This window comes from Podarcis gaigeae (assembly GCF_964106915.1).
Source record: "Podarcis gaigeae genome assembly, chromosome: 2".
Classification (NCBI taxonomy): Eukaryota; Metazoa; Chordata; class Lepidosauria; order Squamata; family Lacertidae; genus Podarcis; species Podarcis gaigeae.
In genome coordinates, this window is record NC_139679.1 from 38,958,040 (window position 1) to 38,983,884 (window position 25,845).

Genomic DNA, 25,845 nt, shown 5'->3' on the forward strand with positions numbered 1-25,845 from the left:
CTTGGGGTTACAACTGGCGGAGTGTTTGAATTAAGCTCCCTTCGATGTGGAGCATAGGGTGGAGGTGGAAGCACCTCTTCCTCTGGTCCCTCAAAAATGGGTTTGAGTTTATTTGGCAAGATTCCTTTCCTAGCTTCAGCTTTTACAGCCAATAATTTGCATCGTTTGACTTTGCATTCCCTTATCCATGGAGGATTTTTATTTAATGTGCTCAGCCAGGAATCTATATATGGAAATTGTTCTGGGCACCCTCCAGTTTCTTTGGCGATATTAGACCAAAGTTTGCTTACTAAATTTATATCAAAAGTTCCCTGAGATGGCCATTCAGTATTTTGTTTCGGCCATTCTAGTTCACATAACGTTCTCAAGCGCTCTGGCGTCATTTTGACTCCATATGCCCCTGAGAAGGCTTTCTTAAAATTATTTAACATACACTCAAGAGGTGTATTTTCCCCCTTTGAACCCCCAACTCCCATTGTATGGCCCTGTGAAGTATCCACTCAGTCACTCACACACACGCTTTGTGGGTTTCCTTGCCTAGTGAAGTCGCCTTACTAAGAACCGAAGTACTGCCCACTCCACACTCAGGTCAGCTACAGATTGCTCTGTACTTTCTCACACATACAATGCGCTAGATACTTCACCACACTCTACCTCCCAATTTTCCCTTTTCCTCCACCAGACCAACATCTGATGTACCCAACCACCTAGCGTACTCAGTTTCCCCTTACTGAGACGCAGAAGTTTGATCAAGACTTCTCTTCCTCCCAATTAATTGGAGGGCCAAAAATCCCTTTGTGCACTTACCCTTGGTTGGTTCCCTGTTTCCCCCGGTCCGTCGCCGCCAGTGAGCAGGGTATCAGACAGACGAGTCTTCTGCGTTCCCCCTGGAAAAATTTACCAGTGCGCGCTGGGTAAGCAGTGGTCCTCTCTCTTGTACCCTGCCCAGTAGGGCGAAGGGGCTGCGTTCCAGCAGACCACTTATCCGAGTCACGGCACCATAAAATGTAGCACCCTGCTTGTGGTTAACGCTTAGCTGGAATGAAATATTCAACGCAGCAATAGAGAAATTAAAATAATAATTTATTTGTCAGACAAATAAATGAGAGGCTCAGTGGTATATGGTTACCAAGCTCTGGCCTGGCCTCTTGCCATCCTGGCCAGCACTTATATTCCCTTAATCCAGCCCCCTTTGCTCCTCCTGTGGCTGCCTCTGTCCAATCAGCCTGGTTGAAATTCCTATTGGCTGTTTGGTAGAACCAATCACAAAAGATACACCCACAAAAGATACACCCACTTCCTTGCCCTTATAAGGGAGACAAAGAGCTATATATAAATGACAAATAAGTAATAATATATCTTACATGGAATCTTAATTACCAGCTCACCTCTTGCCCTCCTTGCCCTCCTTGCCCTATTGCCTTCTAAAACAAATGTTTAATCTTACATTTTTATGTTCAACAGATGTCAAGGATCTTGAGTTTCACATCAATATTGAAAGATTTCCTTCATTTGAAAGTTTCTAAACAAATGCCTGACAACCATATATATATCAAGAGTGCTTGGATGGCGTCTTCTGTCTAGCAGGGGGGCTAGGCTGGTGGCTGACTTAATTTCAGGATAAATACAACTCTTACAACCATATGAAATAAGAATCTAGCATTCCTTAAATCCTTTGCATAATTACATTTAAGCCAATATATTTAAGCTAATATATTTCATTCACTTATCATAGGTAGCCTTTTAAAAGAATAAAGCCTTTGTAAAGTAAAAAGGAACTCAGTAAAAAACAGCTTTTAAAAAGAAGCCTCTTCAGTTTACACCTCCCCCCTTTCCCCCTCCTTTCCCAGCCAGCTAGATGCTTCTCCCATTAGCTCTTCCCAACAGCTTTAGAAAATTTCCCAAAAATGCTCTCTTTTCTTCTAGCCAAGCCAGTTGCCTTTTTCACTGCTCTTGGCCTTTCAACCTTGGAAAGAAGATCTGGCTCATTTTACTGAGAGGCACATTGGTATTATTTTACTATTTACCCTTGCCTTTAATTGTGTTTTCTCAGCCTTGGGGCAGCATATGTAATTCTCCCTTTTTTATGACTTTGAGAATTTTTTTCTACTATAAATCAATGGGGCCCCCTTGTCTTAGGAGAAAAACCTCTTGCCAAGGTTCTTTCTGCCTGGCATGAAACATTTGAAAATCCTTTTTTTTTTTTTTTTAAGCTCATTTTTAAATACAAGCCTTGATAAAATATAGAAGCTCTGATAAAAATGCAGGCTTATGATTAGGTGCCTCACAGTGAGTTACAAGTAACATACAGTAATTGGGGCCCCCACTAGACACCACCTCAGAGCAGGGTAACATGTGCAGTGCTTGCTCTGCTCTCACCGCCATCTGTTACTGGACCTGCTGTTCTCCTGAATATCTTATAAGATGGAGGAGCTAGAGCTATTTATAATGGATGCCATGTGAGATGGAGTCCGTGCCTCTCTCATGTGGTCAGGCTGGTGCTCCTAGATGTTGTCTCCTTACACTCTCCCCCAACCCAGGACAAAATGTCCCCTCTCTGTCCCAGCAGCTCTGCTTCCAGGGCACCATCTTGCCAGCCAAAAATGAAAAAAAAAAAAGTAATTCTGTTTGTTAATCTGTGAGGATTAGATCATGCACAATTGCCACAGAATGGAACTCGCACTAACATAAGCTAACAAGAGAGACATTTCTTCTTATTTCTTTCAGAAGCAAGGAGCAAGCTTGCCATCACTCTGCTCCACTTACAGTGGTACCTCGGGTTAAGAACTTAATTCATTCCGGAGGTCCGTTCTTAACCTCAAACTGTACTTAACCTGAAGCACCACTTTAACTAATGGGGCCTCCTGCTGCCGCCGCGCCGCCAGAGCACGATTTCTGTTCTCATCCTGAAGCAAAGTTCTTAACCTGAAGCACTATTTTTGGGTTAGCAGAGTCTGTAACCTGAAGCGTCTGTAACCTGAAGCATATGTAACCTGAGGTACCACTGTAATTTGAAAATTAACCAAAGTTATGAAAATAAACTTTTAAAAGCACACATACCTCCTTTCCCCCAATCCTCAGATATAGCCACTATCCATATCACGTGGGGGGGGGTGAGTTATGTGCATCTAACAGACTCTTTATACTACCCCTCTTCCTTCCTCTTCACAAAGGAATGTACAGTAGTCCTTTGCTGTATTAGCTGACATGGGGACTGAAATGAGGGTGCTGTGAAGGCTAAATTCAAAGATGGGTGGGTGGAGCTGGCAGGAGGAGGCAGAAGTTTTTTCCACAGCTTGGATTTTAATATGAGCCAGTGAAGAACTCATAGGATTATAAAGATTTCCCCTTTTTGTGGAGTTCCCAGAGCTTGTATATGAGCCCAAGTTAGGTAAACTTTGCCACCACCCCAGGTTTTAAATCAGAGATAAAACCAGAGCAATTGACTGGTCCCATAAGTACACATTAAAATGAGATTGCCATTCTGTTCAATGGGGCTTCACTCCTAAATTTGAGGGCTTACTGTGGCTGAAACCAAAACTGACCAACAGTTGTATAGTTGGCTGTGCCACTTCTCAGCTACTTTGCTAAGACACTCCTTTCTGGAGCTGGTAGACTAAGCTGGGGGCAGGGGGAGTTTACTAAAATAGTTCAGTAGTATTATTCTTCCACAGTTCAAGTATTTTTATTTGAAGACACACACCCTCCCTCAAAAAAAGTAATAATCACAAGGCCTCTTCAAATGAGTATGGTAAATATCTTTTTAAAAAATAAAGACAAAACGATAGCACTTACAATATATATATATATATATATATACACACACACACACACACACACACACACAGACACATACATACACTGTATATATGCGAATATAAGCCGACCCAAATATAAGCTGAGGCACCTTTCGGGCCGCTTGTCCCTCCGCTGCCCGCCTCACTCGAGTATAAGCCGAGGGGGGCTTTTTCAGCATAAAAAATGTGCTGAAAAAGCCGGATTATACTCAAGTATATATGGTGTCTGTCTGTCTGTCTGTCTATCTATCTATCTATTTATCTATCTATCTATCATCTATCTATCTATCATTTATATCTATCTATCTATCTATCATCTATCTATCTATCATCTATCTATATCTATCTATATCTATCTATCATCTATCTATCTATCATCTATCTATATCTATCTATCATCTATCTATCTATCTATCTATCTATCTATCTATCTATCTATCTATCATCTATCTATCTATCTATCTATCATCATCATCATCTATCATCTATCTATATCATCTGTTATTTGCACCTTTAGATCACAACTCTGACACATGATTTGTCCAAGGCTTCTCAGAAGGTATTTAACAAAGGTGAAATTTGAATGCAGATGACTCTACTGTTGCTGCCACATTAATATACCTAGTCTGCTGCAACTATTACAGAGAGGACTATCTACAGATGCTATATAAAGGAGTGCTGCAGGAAGACAACCCTTCTCAAAACCTGAAGAAAGATGCATTGTATTATGCTGGAGAAAGAAGTGGAATCCAAATAGCAGACTGCTTCTTTCACGTGAAAGGCAAGTCTTTCTTGACTAATAAGACACTAAAATGGCTTAGAGATGTCGTAAGATGGGCTTGCAGAGCAGAAGGTCACACAGAGTCCCTTGCTTTCGCAATCTGAATTGCAGAGTCCCGCAGTGTTACAGTTTTCCATGTGTTTCTTTACACAGTCACTGGCACTAGAATTTTATAAAGGTTGGCACCGCTGGAGATATGTATTCCTTATTGCACCTGAGGAATGACAAAACAAAGGGAAACCAGAAAAGACAAATCAGATGGGAGGAGAGGAAGAATTATGTATTTTTCTGTTTACTTTTACCCCATCCATTCCACTCTTTAGAAAATAAGGCATCTATGTCCTGGTAGCCACTGTTTTTATATACTTTGCTGAAACTTCATCTAAACCATTGTAAAAGCTGTTAAACATTTTCACTCAAAGTCAAGTTGTGGGCTCTTCACAGAAATGTTGTGGTTTGTATTGCCTTTTTGCTGCACATATGCATAAATCTTGGCTTCAACTCCATGAAGATGAAAACGCTTTATGTGGCTGTGCTTGGAGAGGGGGACCTTCTCTGTCCTCCTGCAAACTCCTGCGCATGCATCTACAAAACAGCAAGCACGTTTTGCCTTTGTAGTGATTTCATCATGGCAGCAAAAACTTCTCCAGCCTAAACTCTGCAGTAGGACAGCCACCCAGCTCAAGGCTCAACGAGGAATGCCTACCTTCGCACCACCCCAGCCCAGGCACACTTCACACTGGAAGAGTTTCACCTTGAGGCAGACTTGGGGTGCATGGCTGGACTGTGTGGTAGTTCCTCTGGATTCAAGCTGAAGAAATTTAAATGCTACACCGAGCATCATCTGGTGCCTGGGTAGGCTTATTATAGGCAAAACTGAAGTGTTGAGTCCCAAAGATTGCGGGAAAACAATTATTCTAATAAGTAAATTATATGCTCCACACAGATCTTTCTTGTAATACACACACAAACACACACACACACACACACACACACACACGTATATAAGCTCCCTGGAGAAGTTTCCTCCCCCATAGGAAGGTTTCCAAATGATATCCTGGGAAGAAAAACATGAATCCGCAGCCAATTCTTATAAAAACTGACCTTTCTTCTTTCTGCAATGAAAAAACGTAACAGCACAAATGGCTGCCAGGATAATAACGATGAAAACTGGAATTAATATTTTCTTTTCTGCATCTTGTGATACTTTATTGGTAGTTGTTTCATTTCCAACACGAACAAGAGCAGAACCTGTATAGGAGGGGAAGAGGAAAAAAGCAACATCTGGAGTGAATTGTCTCTTTGAACACAACTGACTGTGACAATGTGCAAATATTCAAGCCTCAGGTACAATCAAGCCACCAGTACCTCAAAAAAGTGAGGAAGCTACAAATAATCACAAAACCACTGCCAACATCCCTTTCCTCAGCTCCATTCCTCCATCATGAATCTGTCAGTGGAAGTCCCTCCTATAAAACCTCCATGTTCTGGAGCAGTAGACCCCCGAATACCAGATGCAGGAGACAGATCAGAGGGAAAGGCCCTGTTCCTTGGATCCTGCTTGGAAGATTCCTGGAGATGTGCAAATGACAGACCATCCAAGTGTCCCTATTTTCCAGGGATAGTCCTGGATTTATAGAAGCCGTCCCAGTTTCTGATTTGATCTCAGAATGCCCCGCTTTTCCTTACAACATCCCTATTTTCATCAGGAAAACGTTGGAGGGTATGGCGTTATCCAACCCCCGAGCCAAGGAGATAAGTAACTATACAACCTAGAGAAGACATCTCATTAAACAACAGGGAAGTTGTTTAATGTTTATATAACTTGGAATCTGCTCTGTGTGGCTGGGGCAACCCAGTCAGAAGGGCGGGGTATGGTGATGGTGATGATGTTGGAATAGTATGTCCCTATTTTCATCTGAAAAATGTTGGAGGGCATGAAATGATTACTGCAAGGAGCAGTGTTGGATTAGCTCAAAATAAGTGACTAGCTAAGGCTACAAACTCAGGGCACTTGGAGACCACTGCTATTTTGGGTAGGATTCAATCATATACTGTAGCACCCTGCTTGTGGTTAACGCTTAGCTGGAATGAAATATTCAACACAGCAATAGAGAAATTAAAATAATAATTTATTTGTCAGACAAATAAATGAGAGGCACAGTGGTATGGTTACCAAGCTCTGGCCTGGCCTCCTGCCATTCTGGCCAGCACTTATATTTCCTTAATCCAGCCCCCTTGCTCCTCCTGTGGCTGCCTCTGTCCAATCAGCCTGGTTGAAATTCCTATTGGCTGTTTGCTAGAACCAATCACAAAAGATACACCCACTTCCTTCTGTCCTTTTATGGAACACAAAGAGCTATATATTCTTCCATCTATAAATGACAAATAAGTAGTAATATATCTTACATGTGTCTCAACAAGGAATCTTAATTACCAGCTCACCTCTTGCCCTCCTTGCCCTATTGCCTTCCAAAACAGATAGTTAATCTTGAATTTTTATCTTCAACAGATGTCAAGGATCTTGAGTTCACATCAACATTGAAAGATCTCCTTCATTTGAAGGTTTCTAAACAAAAAGCCTGACAACTATATATCAGGAGTGCTCTATGGCGTCTCCTGTCTGGCAGGGGGCTAGGCTGGTGGCTGACTTAATTTCAGGATAGTTAAAACTCTTACAACTATATGAAATAAGAATCTAGCATTTCTTAAATCCTTTGCATAATTACATTTAAGCCAATATATTTAATACATTATCATAGGTAGCCTTTTAAAAGGAATAAGGCCTTTGTAAAGTAAAAAAGGAACTCAGTATAAAAAACAGCTTCAAAAGAAGCCTCTTCAGTTTACACCCCTCCTTTCACCCCTCCTTTCCAGCCAGCTGCTTTCCCATTAGCTCTTCCCAACATTTATTGCCCTTTAACTCTCTCAGTTTAAAAAAAAGAAACAGCTTTAAAAGATTTCCTTAAAATGCTCTCTTTTTCTGCCAGCTAGATGCCTCTCCATTGCCCTTGGCCTTTTTAACCTTAGGAAGAAGATATGGCTCATTTTACTGGGAGGCACATGGTATCATTTTATTATTTACTCATTCCTAATTATGTTTATCTCTGCTATAAATCAGGGGGCCCCTTGTCTAGGAGGAAAAAACATTGCCAAGGCCTTTTAGGCAGCTGGTCTTTTGCCTGGCATGAAACATTTGAAAATCTTTAAGATACAGGCCCTGATTGAAATATATAAGCTTTGATAAAAAATGCAGGCTTATGATTAGATGCCTCAATACCAGGATGTTGTGAACACATCTGCCCCAAGCAGAGAAACACAGCATGAGTTAGGAAGCAGTCAGAGAGCTGGGAGCAGCTTCCCTCCCCCTCCTCCTGACAAGGAATGGAATGTAGATAAGAGTGTGAGGTAGGGAAGTCAGCTTGCTCAAGAAGCACAGGCAGGCTCAGAAAGCAGAAGGGGTAGCATTTCTTCACTGGAAGAGGAGGCAATTAATCCCCTGAGCCCAAAGAGTAGACGTATGGGAAAGGTATTAGACAGAAACAAACCCAGTGTGATGGCCTGGGATTCAGATTCAGAGGCTGAACCAGAGGAATCCCAGCCTGCACAGGAGTCCCCGCCTCCAGGGCCGGCTGAACTGGGGCAGGGCCTTGATTCTGAAGCGCCTGCACCTGTGCCGGATCCTCAGGAGCAGGCACCAGGTGATTCCACTCTGGCTCCAGAGGTGGTTGAGGACTCAGTGCCTGCAGGTGAGTCTCCCCCTGGGCCCAGTAACCCTTCAGCCTCTCCTGAACTGCAGAGACTCAGGGCAGAGAGGCGAAGGGAACTGGTTTCTCCCAGGAGGAGTGCTCGCCTTAAGGCCAGGAGAGGCGGGTCTCCTGGGGGCCGGGACCGCCCCTGGCATCAGAGAAGATAAAGGCCAGTCAGCCCGGTCCCAGGTTGCGGGAGCAACGTCAATGAAGAGCTGTTTCGGCCAGCATCCAGTCCTGTTCCTCCAGTGTTCCTGTCCCCGCCCGGCTTCCTGCTTCGGACCTCACCCCGCTCCTTCAGAACTGTTTCCAGGCTATTGACCCAGGACCAGACTTTCACTACGCCAAGGGTAACCTTCCCCCCGGGACCAGCACACCCAGAGACATAAGGGTCATAGGTTCAGGATATTCTGCAGAACCAGGATTCACTCCTTAGAAGGGTCAACTGATTCCTAAGACACAGATGCTTGGTTAGACGTCCGAGACTAACTGTATCTCAATAAATCTTCTAGCTAATTACGACTTGCATACTGTGTTATCAAGATGGCAGCTTGGGCTCTTGACACAGGAAATTCAGGTTGCTCAGTTAAACTTAATCGGGAGCTCTTGCATAACAAACTCACCCACCCACCCACCCCACAATTCTGACTTAATCTGACAGGAAAACACACCAGAAAGTGTGGGATAACGATTGCTTGATGCAACATCATTGATTGCTTAACATCCCCACAAAAAAAAAAAATTAAAAAAAATCAGGATGAATGCTCAATAAACAGGTTCTCTGAAAGTGACCTCCAGTACAGAGCAGAGACTGGGCTCTGGGCTCCAAACATTAAACCCACCAAACATTTCTTTCCAATTCACCCCTCCCCCCCAAAACACATTCCCATCTAGATTATTATTATTTTATTCTTCATTTATTAAATTTGTATACCACCCTTCATCCATAGATCTCAGGGCAGTTCACAACATAATCAAAATCACAACCAGTTTCCTCTCAGTTAATTTGCCCTCAAAATACCCACTCCCCATCAAAAAATCTTCCACTACACTACAAGTTAAAGTTGATTTTCAAATGGATCCAAGCCAGTGTCACTGCCATGGCTTTCTGGACAGTTTAGTCTGTAGGCAACAAGACATTTTTGTTGAACTCACCCTGGGAATTATCACAATTTGTGTTGTTGTTGAAGATGGAGCAGCATATCGTGCCACTATCAAAAGAATGCCGCTGAAGAGTACTGATGAGAGAGAATAAGCCATCTTCATTTTTCAAAGACACAAGTTTTGAATTGTGAGTTAGGTTGGTTCCATGGTCACCAAACCAATAGAGCTGCCTCTGTGGATGCCCTCCCGATGCTGTGCACACCACAGTGTCCTTCTGAATTTTGATTTGAGGTTCAGAATACGGTGCTGGAAAATATGTAGGTGGTAACTTATTTAATTAAAATATTTCTAGCCCCACTTTGCATTATGAAAAAGAAGCCGAAAGTGGGTTACAATATCAGTAAGTTAAAAGCATAAGACATTCCTATTCAGAGCGGACACATTGAAATTAATGGACATTACAAACTTAAGTTCATTAATTCTGTTGAATTTACTTTGAGTAGGACTCAGTTGAAGACATCTCATGTACATAAACTAAACCACCAGCCAACCAAGATAAATTATGGCCTTTTAAACTTTCTCTCTCTCTCTCTCTCTCTCTCTCTCTCTCTGTGTGTGTGTGTGTGTAGGGGTGGTATTATTTTTGTTTGTTACTATGATATGTATTTTTGTGTTGTTATATCATAAATTGCCCTGTGATCCTTGGATGAAGGATGGTATAAAAATAAGTAAACAAACAAACAACTGACTGAAGAAAACTAAAATAACATAATAAGCTCAGCAGTCAACAATTCACCACAAAGCCTCAGGAAATAGTTCAATTTGTTAGTGTGTGGTATTGATAACACCAAAGTTGCAGCTTCGATCCCTGTATGGGACAGCTGCCTATTCCTGCATTGCAGGGGGGGGTGGACTAGATGATCCTAAGGGTCCCTTCCAACTCTATGATTCTGTGTAATAAACAGGCCTTTAATTGGCACTAGAATTTTATAAAGGTTGGCACGAGCTTTATCTGGGGTGGAAGAAAATTTTGCAGCCAGGTACCTACGTATGTAAATAGAACAATAAAGAAATTGTTCCCAGACTATTATGGACCACATTCAGCTAAAGGTCATTATTTCTTCATAAACAGAACTGGGTTTGCTATATGTTTAGCATGCCCACACTTCCTCCAATATGCATTTTCATTACTTTAATATCACCTTGCTTTTGACACCAGCCCCAACCCATCAAACCCAGAGTTATTGATGTCCATTGTTCATTCGCTTAAACTTACCAACAACCTTTAGATATATAATTTTGTTGTCATCATCTCCATTAACAGCTTCCAAAAAAAACTTATAATGTCTTTGGTCAGATATTTTTACTTTGTGGACACTGAGGATAACAGATTGATTTATCACCATCAATGAAATTCTTCCATTGTCAGTAATATATTTATTGCTTATTGAGTTGAGGTCACTTTCCTTTGGACAACTTGTCTCATTATGACAGAACTTCACTGTTGCATTTAGCATTGCTTTGTTGTTCTCACATGTAAGGTTGACGGTTTTCCCAAGTGCTGCAGTAACATCTTTGACACATGTGAAATTTGGGAATTCTGAGAGAAAATGGGGTGGGGAGACATAGCAAATGCATCAGTTGATTCAAGCACTGAAACAGGCGATTAAAAGGCACTATTATGACAGCCGAGGTCAGCTGCATCTGTCAGTTAGGGATGGCTGTAGCTCAGTGTCAGAAGCAAACCAGCAGTAAATCACAACGTGAAAGTTGGAATTAACTCTTTATTACCAAAATTATAATCTGCACAGGAGTGTCAGGCCTAATAAGCACAGCGACTCATCTCTAGTAGGTCTTACTCCTGTGAAGCAGTTGTTGAGACTGAAGACCCCCACCTGTGTGCCTGTCTTTGCTCCTCCCCTTTCATGCCTATCCTGGTTCTGGGAGATGGGGGGCATGGGAATTTGTCAGAGCAGGAGGGAAAGACACCTACAGTATGACTCTTCACCAGCCTGACTCATCTCCACCTCTTGGCCTCTCTGATGGAAGCTGTAGTCCACAACATTTGGAGGGAAGTTTAGTGAAGGCTGTTTTAGCCCTTGAGATAAGGATTGTACCCTAAGGCTGGCAAAAGGTACAATCCTAAGGCATAATAAACTGCCACCAGTTAACGTAAACAAGCCTTCCTCCACCTGGAATTTACATCCTTTTTAAGGGATGCTGGACAGAAAGATGAGATTAATGTAGTCTAACCTCCAGAAGTTAGACTACAGCTCCCATAATCCCTCACCATTAGCCATGCAGGCTGGTACTGATGGGAGCTATAGTCCAGAACATCTGGAAGGCATAAATTTGGGGAAGAAGGAGTCTCATTGGTGCATACTTCTGAGTAGACATGTGTAGGCTTGTACCATAAAATGCTGAGTGGGTTTGGGCTGAACATCTTACTCCTGTACAAATGCATGTCGGAGTATAAAGCTGTGGAGAAAATAGTAACAGGAGACAAGCTAGAAGGGTGTTGAATTTATAATACTCAATCATTTAAATCTGGTTAGGAGCACTGGCCAGGAAAGCATATAATCCATCACCAACAGCAATGGGTAGGGAGCATAAATGAGCACATAAGGACCACTTTGTATACAATCTGCAAAGCGCAACCCATTGATGAGAGCAGAGCCTGTGTTCCTCAATATATTGTGGGACTCCAACTTCCATCAGTCCTGGCCAGCATGGCCAATGGTGAGGGATTATGGGACCTGTAGTCCAACTTCTGGAGGTCAACACCAGTCTCATTTTTCTGCCCAGCATCCCTTAGAAAGGTACACATGGCAAGAGAATTTGCACAGCTGTACTTAATCAGGATTTATGCACCATGGCTGTAGTTGTGCCAAGATTTATGTAATATTACTGAAATGCAGAAAATACAGCTCTCATTTTTCAGAAATGTGCTTAATAGCTCAGAATACCTGAACACAGAGCAGCTGATACATATTTTTAGTATTGAAAGCTGGGGCTATCTCCTATCCCTATGCAATGAAAGGCAAAAATAAGAGCAAAAGATAATTCCAAAGCACCCCACAGTCACCAATGGGCATAGGAATGCTTACCACTAGATCCCTGAGTGGTTACTAATAGGAAGCACAGAGGTAAGAGCTGGAGAGATGCCATCGGGACGATGTTGAAATAGTGCTACAGGCCAGCCCTGCTGCTGGAAGAGGTTTCTGACACCATGTCGCACACCTGAGAAAGACCTCGTTGTTCACCTGTTGAGAAAAGAGGATTTGTGAGAGTCCTCCTCCATTTTCATGCAGTTTAAACGGATTTGAAAGAAGACCACTTCCAACAGAGTCCTTCACATTCTACCTCTGAAGTTGATTCGTCCTTTAAAAAAAAACACACCAAAAATATTGCAGAACAAAGAACATGTTGGATAAGTGTGAAATCACTTTGTAACAGTAGTGAATGGTATGGAGGTGCTTACCTGACCTCCCAGCAGATGAGTCACTGCCATCACAATGCAAATGCACCGGCAAAGCCAGTCTGGTGCTCTTGCAGGTATGTCTGCATTGTGCTGCTCTCTCTTTCCCAGTAAGCGGCAGTGAGACACCTTTTGGGAAGTCAGGTAAATGTCATCACCGCATTGTCTGCTACTGCTTCGTAATATGAAGGGACTGGCAATCAGCAAGCATGAATGTGACTGGGTGTCAGTCACAGAAGGGAGTCTTCCCTACTTCTTGGGGAAGGAAAAAAATTCCTGGAAGGAGGCATAAAAAAACAAAACCTGCTCATATATTTGAAAGGTACCCATTGGGGATGGAGGCCTTCAAAATCCAGTGGGGCACAGATATTTTGGCCACATCATCCTCTTGCATTGATTTGCAGTGATTTCTGTTCCTGTCAACAAACACATGATATCATCTTTCTTCAAGAAAGAGGGCACTATGGTTGAATTACAGGGTTTTACAAGTTACACTCAACCAGCTCTTAAAACTGCAAAGTATGGAAGGCCTAGCAGGGGGCTGGCGGTGCTGGTGTCAACCTCTCTTAATGTATCAATTCAACACTGTCCATCGTTGACCATCCCTGCTTTTTTAGTGCTGTCCCTTTCTGATAGTCTCCTGAGAAATACTTATCATATCCACGTGTACATACATCCAGTAAAGTCTTGTGAGGAACTGAGATCATATTGGGATATTTTGGCCACGTCATCCTCTTGCATTAAAGCACCGTTAAACCCAGTGGATTTTTCTGGGGGGACGCATACCCCTAAACATTTTGTGAATTTATGTTTGGCCTCATTGAGGGGCAGTATTTCAATATGAGTAGGAAAATGAGACTACCCCTAAACATTTTTTTAGAGCGGAAAAAAGCAGCTTCCCCTGAAGAATCCTTGGGAGCATAGTTTGTTACAGGTGCTGAGAGTTCTTAAGAGAACTCTACAGTCCTACCTTGTTCCGGGACTCTGTTCGACTCCAGAAACCATTTTAAAACCAAGGCGCAGCTTCCGATTAGCTGCAGGACCATCCTGCAGCCAATTGGAAGCCACACTGGATGTTCGGCTTCCAAAAATTGTTCGAAAACCAGAACACTCACACCTGGGTTTTGATCGTTCGGGAGCCAATATGTTCGGGAGCCAAGGCGTTTGAGATCTAAAATACAACTGTATTCCCTTCACAGAGCTACAATTCCCAGGGTTTCCTGGCAATAGGGATTAATTGTTAACACCCCCCCCCCCCCGTGAAAGAAACAGGGGAACAAGCTACAGTTCCCAAAATTCTTTGGGGAGAACCATGACTGGTACAACAGTGTCCTGTGGCTGCTGTCTACCAACCTCAGTGCAACACCAACATTCATATACAGTGATACCTCGGGTTACATACGCTTCAGGTTACAGACTCCGCTAACCCAGAAATAGTGCTTCAAGTTGAGAACTTTGCTTCAGGATGAGAACAGAAATTGTGCTCCAGCGGTGCAGCGGCATCAGGAGGCCCTATTAGCTAAAGTGCTGCTTCAGGTTAAGAACAGTTTCAGGTTAAGAACGAACCTCCGGAACGAATTAAGTACTTAACCCGAGGTACCACTGTAAAGGCTGCTCATATCCAGCACATAGAAACATTGCCAAGCACAGGACTCCTCTATGCAAATGAGGTGGCAGAAACCTAAGATGGCAGAAGACGGCTGTATGGCTTCAGACTACTACAGGTAGGGACCCATTTTGAAATTCTCTCTACATTATTTTCTTACATTCCCTGCTGAACATGAAGTTCTTTATTTGCTCCAGTGGGCAAGAGGATGGTGACCCAACGAGACCCAAGAGGCTGCATTCCAACTCCCTACAATTTAGACTTTAGGTTATCATGCTATAAACATGAATAACAGCAATTCCTAAGGTTTGAATCCCAGAACACTAGCTCTGAAGCAACTTCCTTGCCAGAAAAAATAGCATAGGTCCATTCTGCTATTGAATAAGGATCTACCATGTCATTATCTTTTCTACCAACAGAGGGGGTGCTGCTCATATCTTACAGACAAGACAAGAGTATCCTGTTCACAGTTCCTTATCACCAGTTACCAAGTTTGCAACAGGAAGAAACATGAAAAAATAAGACCATATCTGCGTTGGATGCAGATTTCCGGTATATTGCTGCATGCCACCCCAATCTCCAAGCGGTATGAGATCCCAGGAGTTCCAGGAGCTTAGCCAGTGTCCATGTTTCCTTTTGGAAATGAGGCCCAGCGGAGACTGTGGTGCTTTACTGAAATATGGTTTATTTACACATATATGCAACCCGAGCCTAGGATGGAGGGGCTCACAGCATTAACACCCCAAGAGGGTCTTGTTTCTCCCATAGCGGCAGCCTCAGATTCAAGCAGAAATCAAACATTGTGCTCTACTTCTCTGGCTCTCCAGCCTGCAGCTTTATCTCTAGGTCACATCACAGCAAACTCTGCTCTCAAACTATCTAAGAACTGAAAGGGAGATTCCACCCAGTAATACAAATACAAACGATAAGATGCATGAAAACACCAAATCAGGAAATTCCCATCCTTGAACTGAGGTCCTCAGAGAGGTGAAGGAGCCATGGCAGAGGTCCAGAGGTGGAGCCCAGCTCCGAAAGTGCATAGCATTTTTTTAAAGACAGATTATGCAGGAAATCCTGGCCTTTGTCCTTGACATTTTTGGGCAAATGACCAAAAAATCAAAACAGAAACAAAAACTGAACAGGCCAGCTTTGGGTTTTTATGCCCGCTTGACCTCTGTGACCGAACCTGGTTAGGAACAATCCTATATACAGTGGTACCTCGGGTTACAGATGCTTCAGGTTACCGACGCTTCAGGTTACACTCTGCTAACCCAGAGTGCTTCAGGATGAGAACAGAAATAGAGTGGTGGTGGCATGGTGGCAGTGGGAGGCCCCATTAGCTAAAGTGGTACCTCAGGTTAAAAACAGTTTCAGGTTAAGAACAGACTTCCAACCCGAGGTACCACTGTACATTATCCTGATTGTGAGGTTTGCCACTCAGTTTGGTCTTGTGTAGCTGGATCAAATTGTGCACTTGCCATTCCTTATAAAAGGAAAATGCCAGAGCAGTAGGGGCAGAGTCAAATTCTGATTGGGGACTGTATTCAGGGCAAAAAAAAACCCACAACCCAGTTAAAGGCTTCCCATGCCACAAACCTAATCTGGCTCCTCCCCAGCCCAGCTATTGCTTAAAACCCTGCTGAGAGCCCTAGGGTCCTGCTCCTGCCTCTATCTACCTGGTCCAGGGCGGGTCCTGACAGGTTCTATAAGGACTGCTGCTGCTGCCGCTGCTCAGCAGACAGGGCTTCTTCTTTTAAATTGCTTTTAAATTGTTTTTTATATCCTTTAAAGGTTTTTTTAAGTGTTTTAACTGTTTTTAACTGAGTTGTAAGGGCATTTTGTGGGATGTGCCTGGGAAAAGAGGAGCAGGGGAGAGCGGGCGGGGGAGAGACCCAATAAAAGTGGTTGTGGATAGAGGCACTGGCGGAGGAACAGGAGTGCAGAGGAAACGGACCGCCCCCATTAGTTTTGAAAAACTAAAAAATAGAGTGCGAGATTGGCTTCATTATTACCAGATAATGGAGGCATATAATTTGGACAAAAAAATTGGCTTCCAGGTGGAAAAATCAAAATTGGAAACATAATTGCTAGATCCTAAAATTAAGAACTTGTCAAGAATGTATAACTTGCTATTGAAGTGGAATACTTAGGATGAAACAGTGAAATCTGTTATGATTAAATGGGCACAAGACGTTGGACATAATATTACGATGGCTGACTGGGAACAGTTATGGACCACAGGTATGAAGTTTACGGCATGTAATGTCTTAAGAGAGAATATAATGAAAATGATATACAGGTGGTACATGACACCAGTCAAGCTCGCAAAAATATATCATTTGCCCGATAATAAATGCTGGAAATGTAAAGAGACCAAAGGTACATTCTTGGGGGGGGGGGAGGAAAAATGCCGTATTATGAAATGCACTGTTTGTGAATAGAGTACTTTTTGACAGTCAGCTCTGCAAGGGAGGTACATTGTTTTTGGCTGTCTCCTCCTGATCTTGAAAGAAGGGAAAGTAACTGAAAAGTAACTGAATTTGAAACTGTTTTTTACTTTGTGAAATGGGGGTTTAAAAGTGCTACTTTTTCTTGCAACAAGTACAGACTGCTACTGTGTCCCCCTAGAGGAAGTTTTTGAATTTGTTACAACAATTGGGCCAGAGGGATTTTCCACTTCAAAACACATTGTGGCTGTGGGATTGACCTTGGGCACTCAGCTAAAGTGTTATGGCAGATGGAAAAGAAAAAGTAGACTTGCTCCAAGACAAAACAACGAGGTCTGGGAAATCTTTTCAGCGAAGAGCATCAACATCTGGTCCTTCTGCCTCATCTGCAGCTGCATTTACACATGGTCGGCCAATTGGTGTTAAAGAAGGATAGAACTTTTTTTATGTATGCCACAACAGCAGCAAGAATACTCATTGCAAAGTATTGGAAGACACAAGATCTACCCACCTGGGAAGAATGGCAGATGAAGGTGACGGAGTACATGGAACTGGCGGAAATGACTGGCAGAATCCGAGACCTGGGAGAAGAGTCGGTAGAAGAAGATTGGAAGAAATTTAAAGACTATTTACTGAAATATTGTAAAATTAAGGAATGTTAGAAGGATGTTGGAATGAAGTTATGTGGTTTTAGCAGTAATGTTATAAAGGAGTATTTAGAGATGGATTGTTAACAGGTGAGAATGTAAAGTTATAATATATTAAGATAAATTATTAAGATAAAAGCAAAAATGGAAAGGATTTGCTGAAATAAGTAATTGAACTAGAATACAAAAAAGGGAGGAGGTCAGGGAAACAAGCAAATGAAAGTCAGGATATGGAAAGGTTGATTTGCTTTTAATTGTTTTTTGTGTTTTGTATTTTTTCCTTCTTTTTCTTTTTTTTATTCTTGTAACTTTTTTGAAATTTTAATAAATATCATTTTAAAAAAAGGAAAAATGGGGAATAAGGATATGTTTTTGGATAATATGTCTTGTTATAACTTTGAATAATATTTTTTTTAAAAGTACAGTACAGTACAAAACAAAACAAAAAACAGGGTGGAGTGGGTCTCACCCAGCTGTGCCCACCTGGGTACTCAGTACAGCATCAGGCCAGACTCAAGGGTTGAGGAGGGGGAGCTGTAGAGTCTCTCCATCTCCAGACTCTCTGTCCAGTCGGGTGTGTGGGTGTTCCTGGTGTTGGGCAATCGGGGCAGATAAGGGATTCTGCTGGTTTACCGCCTGCCTTGCAGCCCAGCAGTCTCCCTGTCTGAACTGACTGGGTTGGTCTCAGAGGTGGTGTTGAGGACTCCCAGACTGCTGGTACTGGGAGACTTCAACTTCCATGCCCAGGCAGCTGGTTCTGGGGCGGCTCAGGACCTCATGGCCCCCATGACAACCATAGGGCTCTCCCAACATGTCACTGGCCTAATGCACACGGCAGGCCAGGCTCTGGACCTTGTTTTCTCGACTGGGCAGGAAGACAGTAATTTGAAGGGGTCGGACATAGACATCAGTCATGGTCAGATCACTTTCTGTTGAGATTTATCGTATTTTTCGCTCTGTAGGACGCACCGGACAATAGGACGCACCGGAACATAGGTGGGGGAGAACAGGGAAAAAAAATCTCCCCCTCTCTGCTCAGCGCCCCTTCAGCGAAGCGGCAGGAGAAACGGACCCCCTTCCATTTCTCCTCCCACTTCGCTGAAGGGGTGCTGCGCAGAGAGCGAAAACTGTGCAGCACCTCTCCAGCAAAGCGAAGCCTGGAGAGCAAAAGGGATTGCTGTGCACCGACCCCTCTCGCACTGGAGGCTTCAGGAGGCTATCTGCAAGCCCCCAGAGCGCAGCGGGAACTCCTGCTGCATTCCGAAGGCTTGCGGATAGCTGCCTGAAGCCCCCAGAGCGCAGCAGGAGTTGCGCAGCCATCCCCAAGCTGCACAGCGCTCTGTATCGCTATTCTGGCTTCGGGGACAGCCTCTGAAGCCTCCGCAGGGTAGCGGGGTGCCTTCACCCCGCTGCCCTGTGGAGGATTTGCACAGGTAACCCCAAGCTTTCAGCTTAGCAGCGCAGCCTACATTCGCTCTATAGGACGCACACACATTTCCCCTTAGTTTTTGGAGGGGAAAAAGTGCGTCCCATAGAGCGAAAAATACGGTAGGTTGTCAGACCTTCTCCCCTCCACAGAGGCAGGGGATCTATTAGCCCTTGGAGGCTGATGGGTCAAGTGGGATTCAAAATGGCTCTGAGGGGTTTTCTGGCTGATATGACTAGCACCCCTGTTGAAGCCCTGGCCGACCTCTGGAACACCAGGCATTTGACTGATTTAATTAACATCTGATGCCCTTTTAAAATGTTTTTTTGGGGGGCAGTTATTGGGCTGTTGTTTTTATTTTTATTTTTTATTTTGTGGTTTTATATTTTGATTTTGTTCTGTGAAATACCCTGAGACCTCTGGGTATATGGTGGTATATAAATTAATTAAATAAATAATAAACAAACATCCACCAGCATAGGAAACATAGGGAGCTGCCTCATACTGAATAAAACAATTATTCCATCTAACTCAATGTTGTTTGCACTGACTGGCAGTGGCTTTTCATGGGTTCAGATCAGGCACATTCCCTACCTGGAGACGTCAGGAATTGAACCAGGGACCTTCTGCCTGCAAAGCAGATGATTTACCATTTACCTACGGCCCTTCCTTTCAGGTCTGGTCCTTAGCCAAGCCTTAGGGGGTGAAGAAAATGAAACCGAATCAAATTAATTTTGGCAGGCATGGACCCGAAGGATTAATGCTGTTCTGTTAACCACAAGTCAAACCTCAGGAGAGAGGCATATTACTTGTTAAGGAAGGAAGTTAAGAAACAAAGCCACTTGAAAAATCGAAGATGCTTAAAAAATAATGCTGTTTCTGGGAACATAAAACTGAAAGACAAATTCCACAAAGTGCATGAATTATAGTGAAAACTGATGCTGGCCCCAAATTCCACCCTCTAGGTTTGCAGCCCCATTCACAAGCTTCGAAAAAGTCCAGGTGCATTCACAGCACCTGGTAGTAAAGAGGATGCACCCCTGAAACTCTGCATGGTATGGGGGTGTCCCATGGCTCCTCTGCAGGAGGTGAGCACTTTTGTCTCCATGGGTTTGGGGGATTCCATCTGTATCTATACCTCCTATGCAGTCTTATGGAGTGAGGCAACTCTGTTAGATTGCATGGGAATATTGAGAGAGGCAGAAGCCTTATTTTTTTATAGTAGAACATTAGAGGGAAGTTGTCTTACTCGTCCTCTCTGTTATTTTTTAAAAGCTGAACAACTTGAGCTGATTTATTTTTTAAAAGGAAACGGAGAAAGGTACAAGGAAATTGCAGAGCTGTAATCTGGGGGAATTAATTTAAATGTTAATCAGTTAAAGCAAACATTTGCTAACTACGTGTAACAAGTCCATCCTCCCTCCATTACAGTCCCTCAGTTTTAGCTCTTCTGGACAGTGCCGCCTTGACAGCAAGATCAGCATATGGATCTGTTGGCCATCCAAAGCCAATCTGATTTTTACCGTGATGAAGAGAGAGACCTTCTGTTGAGTGCTCAACAGCAATAAGCACACAAACAACCAGACTCTCCCAACCCAGCAACAACAATTAGATAAAGAAAAGGGCTCTTGAGTTGACAGTGCTGTAAGATCTGCACCATCTTCATCTAAACTCAGGAGTAGAGGTAAAGGGACCCCTGACCATGAAGTCCAGTCGCGGATGACTCTGGAGTTGCGGCACTCATCTCGCTTTATTGGCTGAGGGAGCCAGCATACAGCTTCTGGGTCATGTGGCCAGTATGACTAAGCCGCTTCTGGTGAACCAGAGCAGCACACGGAAACGCCATTTACCTTTCTGCCGGGAGGTACCTATTTATCTACTTGCACTTTGACGTGCTTTCAAACTGCTAGGTTGGCAGGAGCAGGAACTGAGCAACGGGAGATCACCCTGTCGCAGGGATTCAAACTGCGGACCTTCTGATTGGCAAGTCCTAGGGCCACCCACATCCCTAAAAACTCAGGTATAAAAATGTGTAATTAAGTCATATTTCTTAAAGACACTGCAGCCTCCACTGTGTTTCGTTCTCAATGGAAACACGACCCTGGGTGAGCACCTGGAACCACATGGGATCTTGGGCAGAGATTGCGGATGGCTCACAACCTTTGTATCATTACCATCAAGTCCAGTTTGATCCAGGTACAAAGTCAGATAAGTCATTGCCACGTAAACAAAACTCCTTATGCAACGGAGAGTATGCTCTTCAGCAGCCTCCTTATAATAACTGGCTAGGCTTTGCCCTACAGGGCAAATAAAAGGCTTCAGGAAAAGAAACCCTTTCATTTAGGAGATGGGCACTAATCAAAGGATGTTGTCTTCAAACTCAGTTTTCCTCAGGGTACAGCTATTAACATTAATGAGCATAATTAACCCAGGCCCATTCATTTCAATGGGTCAACTCTAAGTCAAACTGATGTGAATACCAACCACTCCATGTACAGTATTTGCACCCCAAGGAGCAAAACTGTCACGTTGCAAAAACAAAAAACCAAGAAGCATCCCTTCTGGATAAACTGTTTTGCATTACTTTAGGAACGGGGGTGAGGGGAAGAGTTGTTAAGGCGTCCAATCACTTCCTTCCTGAACCCCCCCCCCCCTTCCCTGCCAACTATGGTTCTCTGGAAGAAACTCAATCAATAGCTAAGCTGTGCATTAGTTCTTAGGAAAGAGGAACTCCGTTGTGTACAACAGAGCCGAACGGATTTGCCACAAGATGCAACTGAGCCAGCATGAGTTTGACCAAACTGCGGGAGGCAGTGGAAGACAGGAGTGCCTGGCGTGCTCTGGTCCATGGGGTCAGAAAGAGTCGGACACGACTAAACGGCGAAACAACAACAGCAACTGAGCCGAAATCAATACTGGTATCCAGCGAGTACACTCCAGGCATTCTTATACTGCACCTGGAGGCGATTTTGAGTAGGGAAATCGCTGGCAAAGGAAAGGGACTCTGCTGTCCCCCGCAGCTCCCCGGCTCCCAATCCAGAATCTGTTTTGGATTTAAAGGAAAGCTGACAGCGTTCATCCCGAAGTACACCCTCTAGTAGGTACCCTCAGCATAGCTGTCAACCTTTCCCTTTTCTTGCGAGGAATCCTATTCGGAATAAGGGGATTTCCCTTAAAAAAAGGAAAACGTTGACAGCTATGAATTTTGACGCCATGCAGCCTGGATCGGATTCTCCCACTCCGGATTCTAAGCGCTGTCGTTGCAAGAGGAACTCGAGTTCGCTCCAGCCTCGCAAGACCTTTGCAGCTTTCTCAAACGGGCGACCGAAGCCAAAAAAAACACCACTGGGAAAAGCCTTACCTGAGAAGTAGAAAGCGCGATCCCTGCTTGTGAGCCCGCAGCAAGAAGCAACGGTGCGCTCGCAAAACGAAACGAAAGGAAAACACGGAGAAATGCTTTCACTTCTCGTATGAGGGATTAAGTTCAATGAGTCCACCCTCCCGGAAACAAGGGATTTGAGCATTTAGGCTACCCACTTTCACTCCACCCCACTTGTTTCACCTCTCGACGACGTGTTCTGGGCTGGATCTAGACACATCAAAAAAGCGTTTTGGTTAAACCCGTCGTTAACGTTGAATGAGAAATCGGGTTGGCAAAAACAGAACTCCACAGCGCCATCTAGTGTCACAATTGTTAGAATGCATATTCAACGCATATAAAGCGCTTTTTCTTTGCCAAGCGTAGCTAGTCGCTTTCGTTAGGTTTGAGTTGGTCCTAGTCCAGGTATGATCTGACTGCTTATCTTAGACGTTTCAGGTTCTTTCATACATTGCAAACTTCTGCTGCAAAAGGCTCCCTTTAACAGTGACATTTCCCTCTGACAGCAGCATGTTAGGAAGACAGATAATGCTTCCCTTTCAGAGAAGCAGACATTTCCCCACCACCACCAAAATTTGCAGCCAACATATTACCTTGATTGTCTTTCTATCCCGCTTTTCATTCAAATGAATTCCAAAGCAGGTTACAAACAATAAACAACAAGAACATAGCAGAACATCATATAAAATAATTAACAAGTCATCAACAAAACAATTGTTGTCTATAAAACACTGTCAACAAAGCAACAACTTAAAAAAATAAGATAAACCACAATGAGAGCAAAACTCATACTGTATGAGCGACAAATCAATATGACATTTGTAATCGATAAAACAGGCAGGAAAAAACCCTAAGTAAATAAATATAAATAAATAAATAAATAAATAAGTAGTCTGTTAGGACCTGTCCAGCAAGTGGTCCATGGGAGGAGGGAGAGTTTGGGAAGCAGGTGTGGCATTTGGACTTTGTTCCTGCAAACCCAGCCAGCGACTAGATAAGTGTTGTTTTTCAATCAGCTGTGTCCGGGCAGAACGATGGAGATGGAGACGTTCCTTCAGGTTACTGGGCCGAGGCCGTTTAGGGCTTTAAAGGTCAGCACCAACACTTTGAATTGTGCTTGGAAACGTACTGGGAGCCAATGTAGGTCTTTCAAGACCAGTGTTATATGGTCTCGGCGGATGTGGTACCAATGGGGGCTATACAATGACAACATTACTTCTTTATGTAGATAGAAATATATGCATTAGTTTCCATAGGTCTACTCTGTATTTTTCCCATGTAAAAAATCCTTACTGAAAAACACAATTTCCACTTGCCCTACAGACAAGTAGACAGAAGTGTTTTCAGAAATGGCTCTAAGGGCTCCTTTATATACTGCTTTTTTATACTTGACTACATACAAGATAAACATGAATTGCATCAAATTCGATTGGAGAATGAGAGCATGGGATGTGTCTGTGAGAGAGAAGAACATAAAAATGCAAGGTTGAGTGAAACTGGAGTGGAGGAATGTTCTGCAGGTGCTACAAAAAATGGTTGTAGCAATATCCTCAATGTGAAACCCTACTTCAAGATTAACTATGGCTGTGTACACATAACCATTTACTCTGGCTCCAGTGGGCTCCCACCAATGGTGTTTGAAGCCATTTGCACATGATGCTAGCCCCAATCCATGTGTAACCTGTAGAAATACTTCTCTGATGTGCTTTCTTCTCAAACCAGCTGCCATCCCATTTGAAAACAGCAGTTACCGGTAAGCAGATATGCTAATGTGACTTGAAAATGACCTCACTGCACATTAAGCTGCTAATGTGTATTTTCACCTTTACTTTCTGAATTTAAAACCCTTAAACTAACAGATTGCCCTTTTGCATTATAAACAAGGCAATAAGGAAACTAGAGCTCAAATTCTGTTTATTATGAGCAATACTTGAACTTTACCACTCTTATCCTGTGGCAGTGCTGGATTTACGTATAAGATAAACAACCAATAGCTTAGGGCCCCACTCTCTCTAGAAAAAAATTAAAGGAAAAAACCTGGATGTAAATTTCCAAAATATAAGATAAAAAACAAATAAGATAAAACCTACATACAGCAACAGTGTTTTGTGTTGTGTAGGCTCCTATGATGTAAGTAATGAGCCCGGCCTGCTAGCCTGCTCCCTAAAATATCACTGGTTTGCTCATTTCTATATACAGTGGTACCTTGGTTCTCAAACTTCACCCATTCCGGATTTCAGCTCTCAACAATTACTGTACTTGGAAAAAATACTTATTTTGTTTTGTGCAAATGGCTTAGATACCTATTAGGTCCATAAATTATCATATTCAACACACACAAAACAGCAACAATTTGTTGTCGACAAAGGACAGTGGGACATCTAAGGGGCCCCATTATCTTCAGTAGCTTAAAGGTAAAGGTAAAGGTACCCCTGCCCGTACGGGCCAGTCTTGACAGACTCTAGGGTTGTGCGCTCATCTCACTCTAGAGGCCGGGAGCCAGTGCTGTCCGCAGACACTTCCGGGTCACGTGGCCAGCACCAGAGCAGCACACGGAAGCGCAGTTTCCCTTCCCCCTATACAGCGATACCTATTTATCTACTTGCACTTAAGAGTGCTTTCAAACTGCTAGGTGGGCAGGAGCTGGGACTGAATGACAGGAGCTCACCCCGCTGCGGGGATTCGAACCCCCGACCATGCGATCGGCAAGTCCTAGGTGCTGTGGTTTTACCCACAGCGCCACCCGCGTCCCTCCCTTCAGTAGCTTAGGGCCTCATCAAACCTAAATCTGGCCCTGGGCACAGAGGTTGTTCCTCATTGCCCAGCTCCTACACTTTTTTTAAAAAATATAATGATTTTTATTAAATTTTTAAACAATAAACAACATACATAAAAACATATTATTTTCCAATAACCACATTTCATTCTCATCTTTGGACTTCCTCTCATCTCTTGTTGCTGCACTCTGAACGCATAAATTTTTCTAGCAAATTATTTACTTAGTTCAGTTTATATTATGTAATTGTCCAATATTAAATCTCAAATTTTAGAATTTAAATCCCACTTATTCTTTAAAATTTAATTCTAGCATATTATTTATCCAAAATTTGTCTTTTCTTTCAGTTACCTTTAAATTTAATCCCTTATTGCTAATTTGTTGGAGTCATATAATTACAAATCTTACATCTTTCTTAACATTCGTACAATTTACAATGTTTTTGTAAATAATCCTTAAATTTCTTCCAATCCTCCTCCACCAGTTCCTCTCCGAGGTCTCGGATTCTGCCAGTCATCTCTGCCAGTTCCATATAGTCCATCAGTTGCATCTGCCATTCTTCCAATGTGGGCAAATCTTGAGTTTTCCAGCCTTTAGCGATAAGTATCCTTGCTGCTGTTGTGGCATACATAAAAAAAGTTTGATCCTTCTTTTG

General features: G+C 43.1%; 1 protein-coding gene across 1 annotated transcript; it reads right to left on the minus strand.

The window, feature by feature from the left end:
* Positions 1 to 4,841: 4,841 nt before the first annotated feature.
* LOC310834267 (butyrophilin-like protein 2) lies at positions 4,842 to 22,416 on the minus strand. Its single transcript, XM_083717817.1, has 6 exons — positions 22,397 to 22,416; positions 12,539 to 12,694; positions 10,708 to 11,031; positions 9,483 to 9,737; positions 5,683 to 5,829; positions 4,842 to 5,163 (listed from the first exon to the last, which is right to left on the minus strand). The coding sequence occupies exons 2-6, from the start codon at positions 12,597 to 12,599 to the stop codon at positions 4,991 to 4,993; spliced, it is 960 nt and encodes a 319-aa protein (XP_083573943.1). The 5' UTR covers positions 12,600 to 12,694; positions 22,397 to 22,416; the 3' UTR covers positions 4,842 to 4,990.
* Positions 22,417 to 25,845: the final 3,429 nt, after the last annotated feature.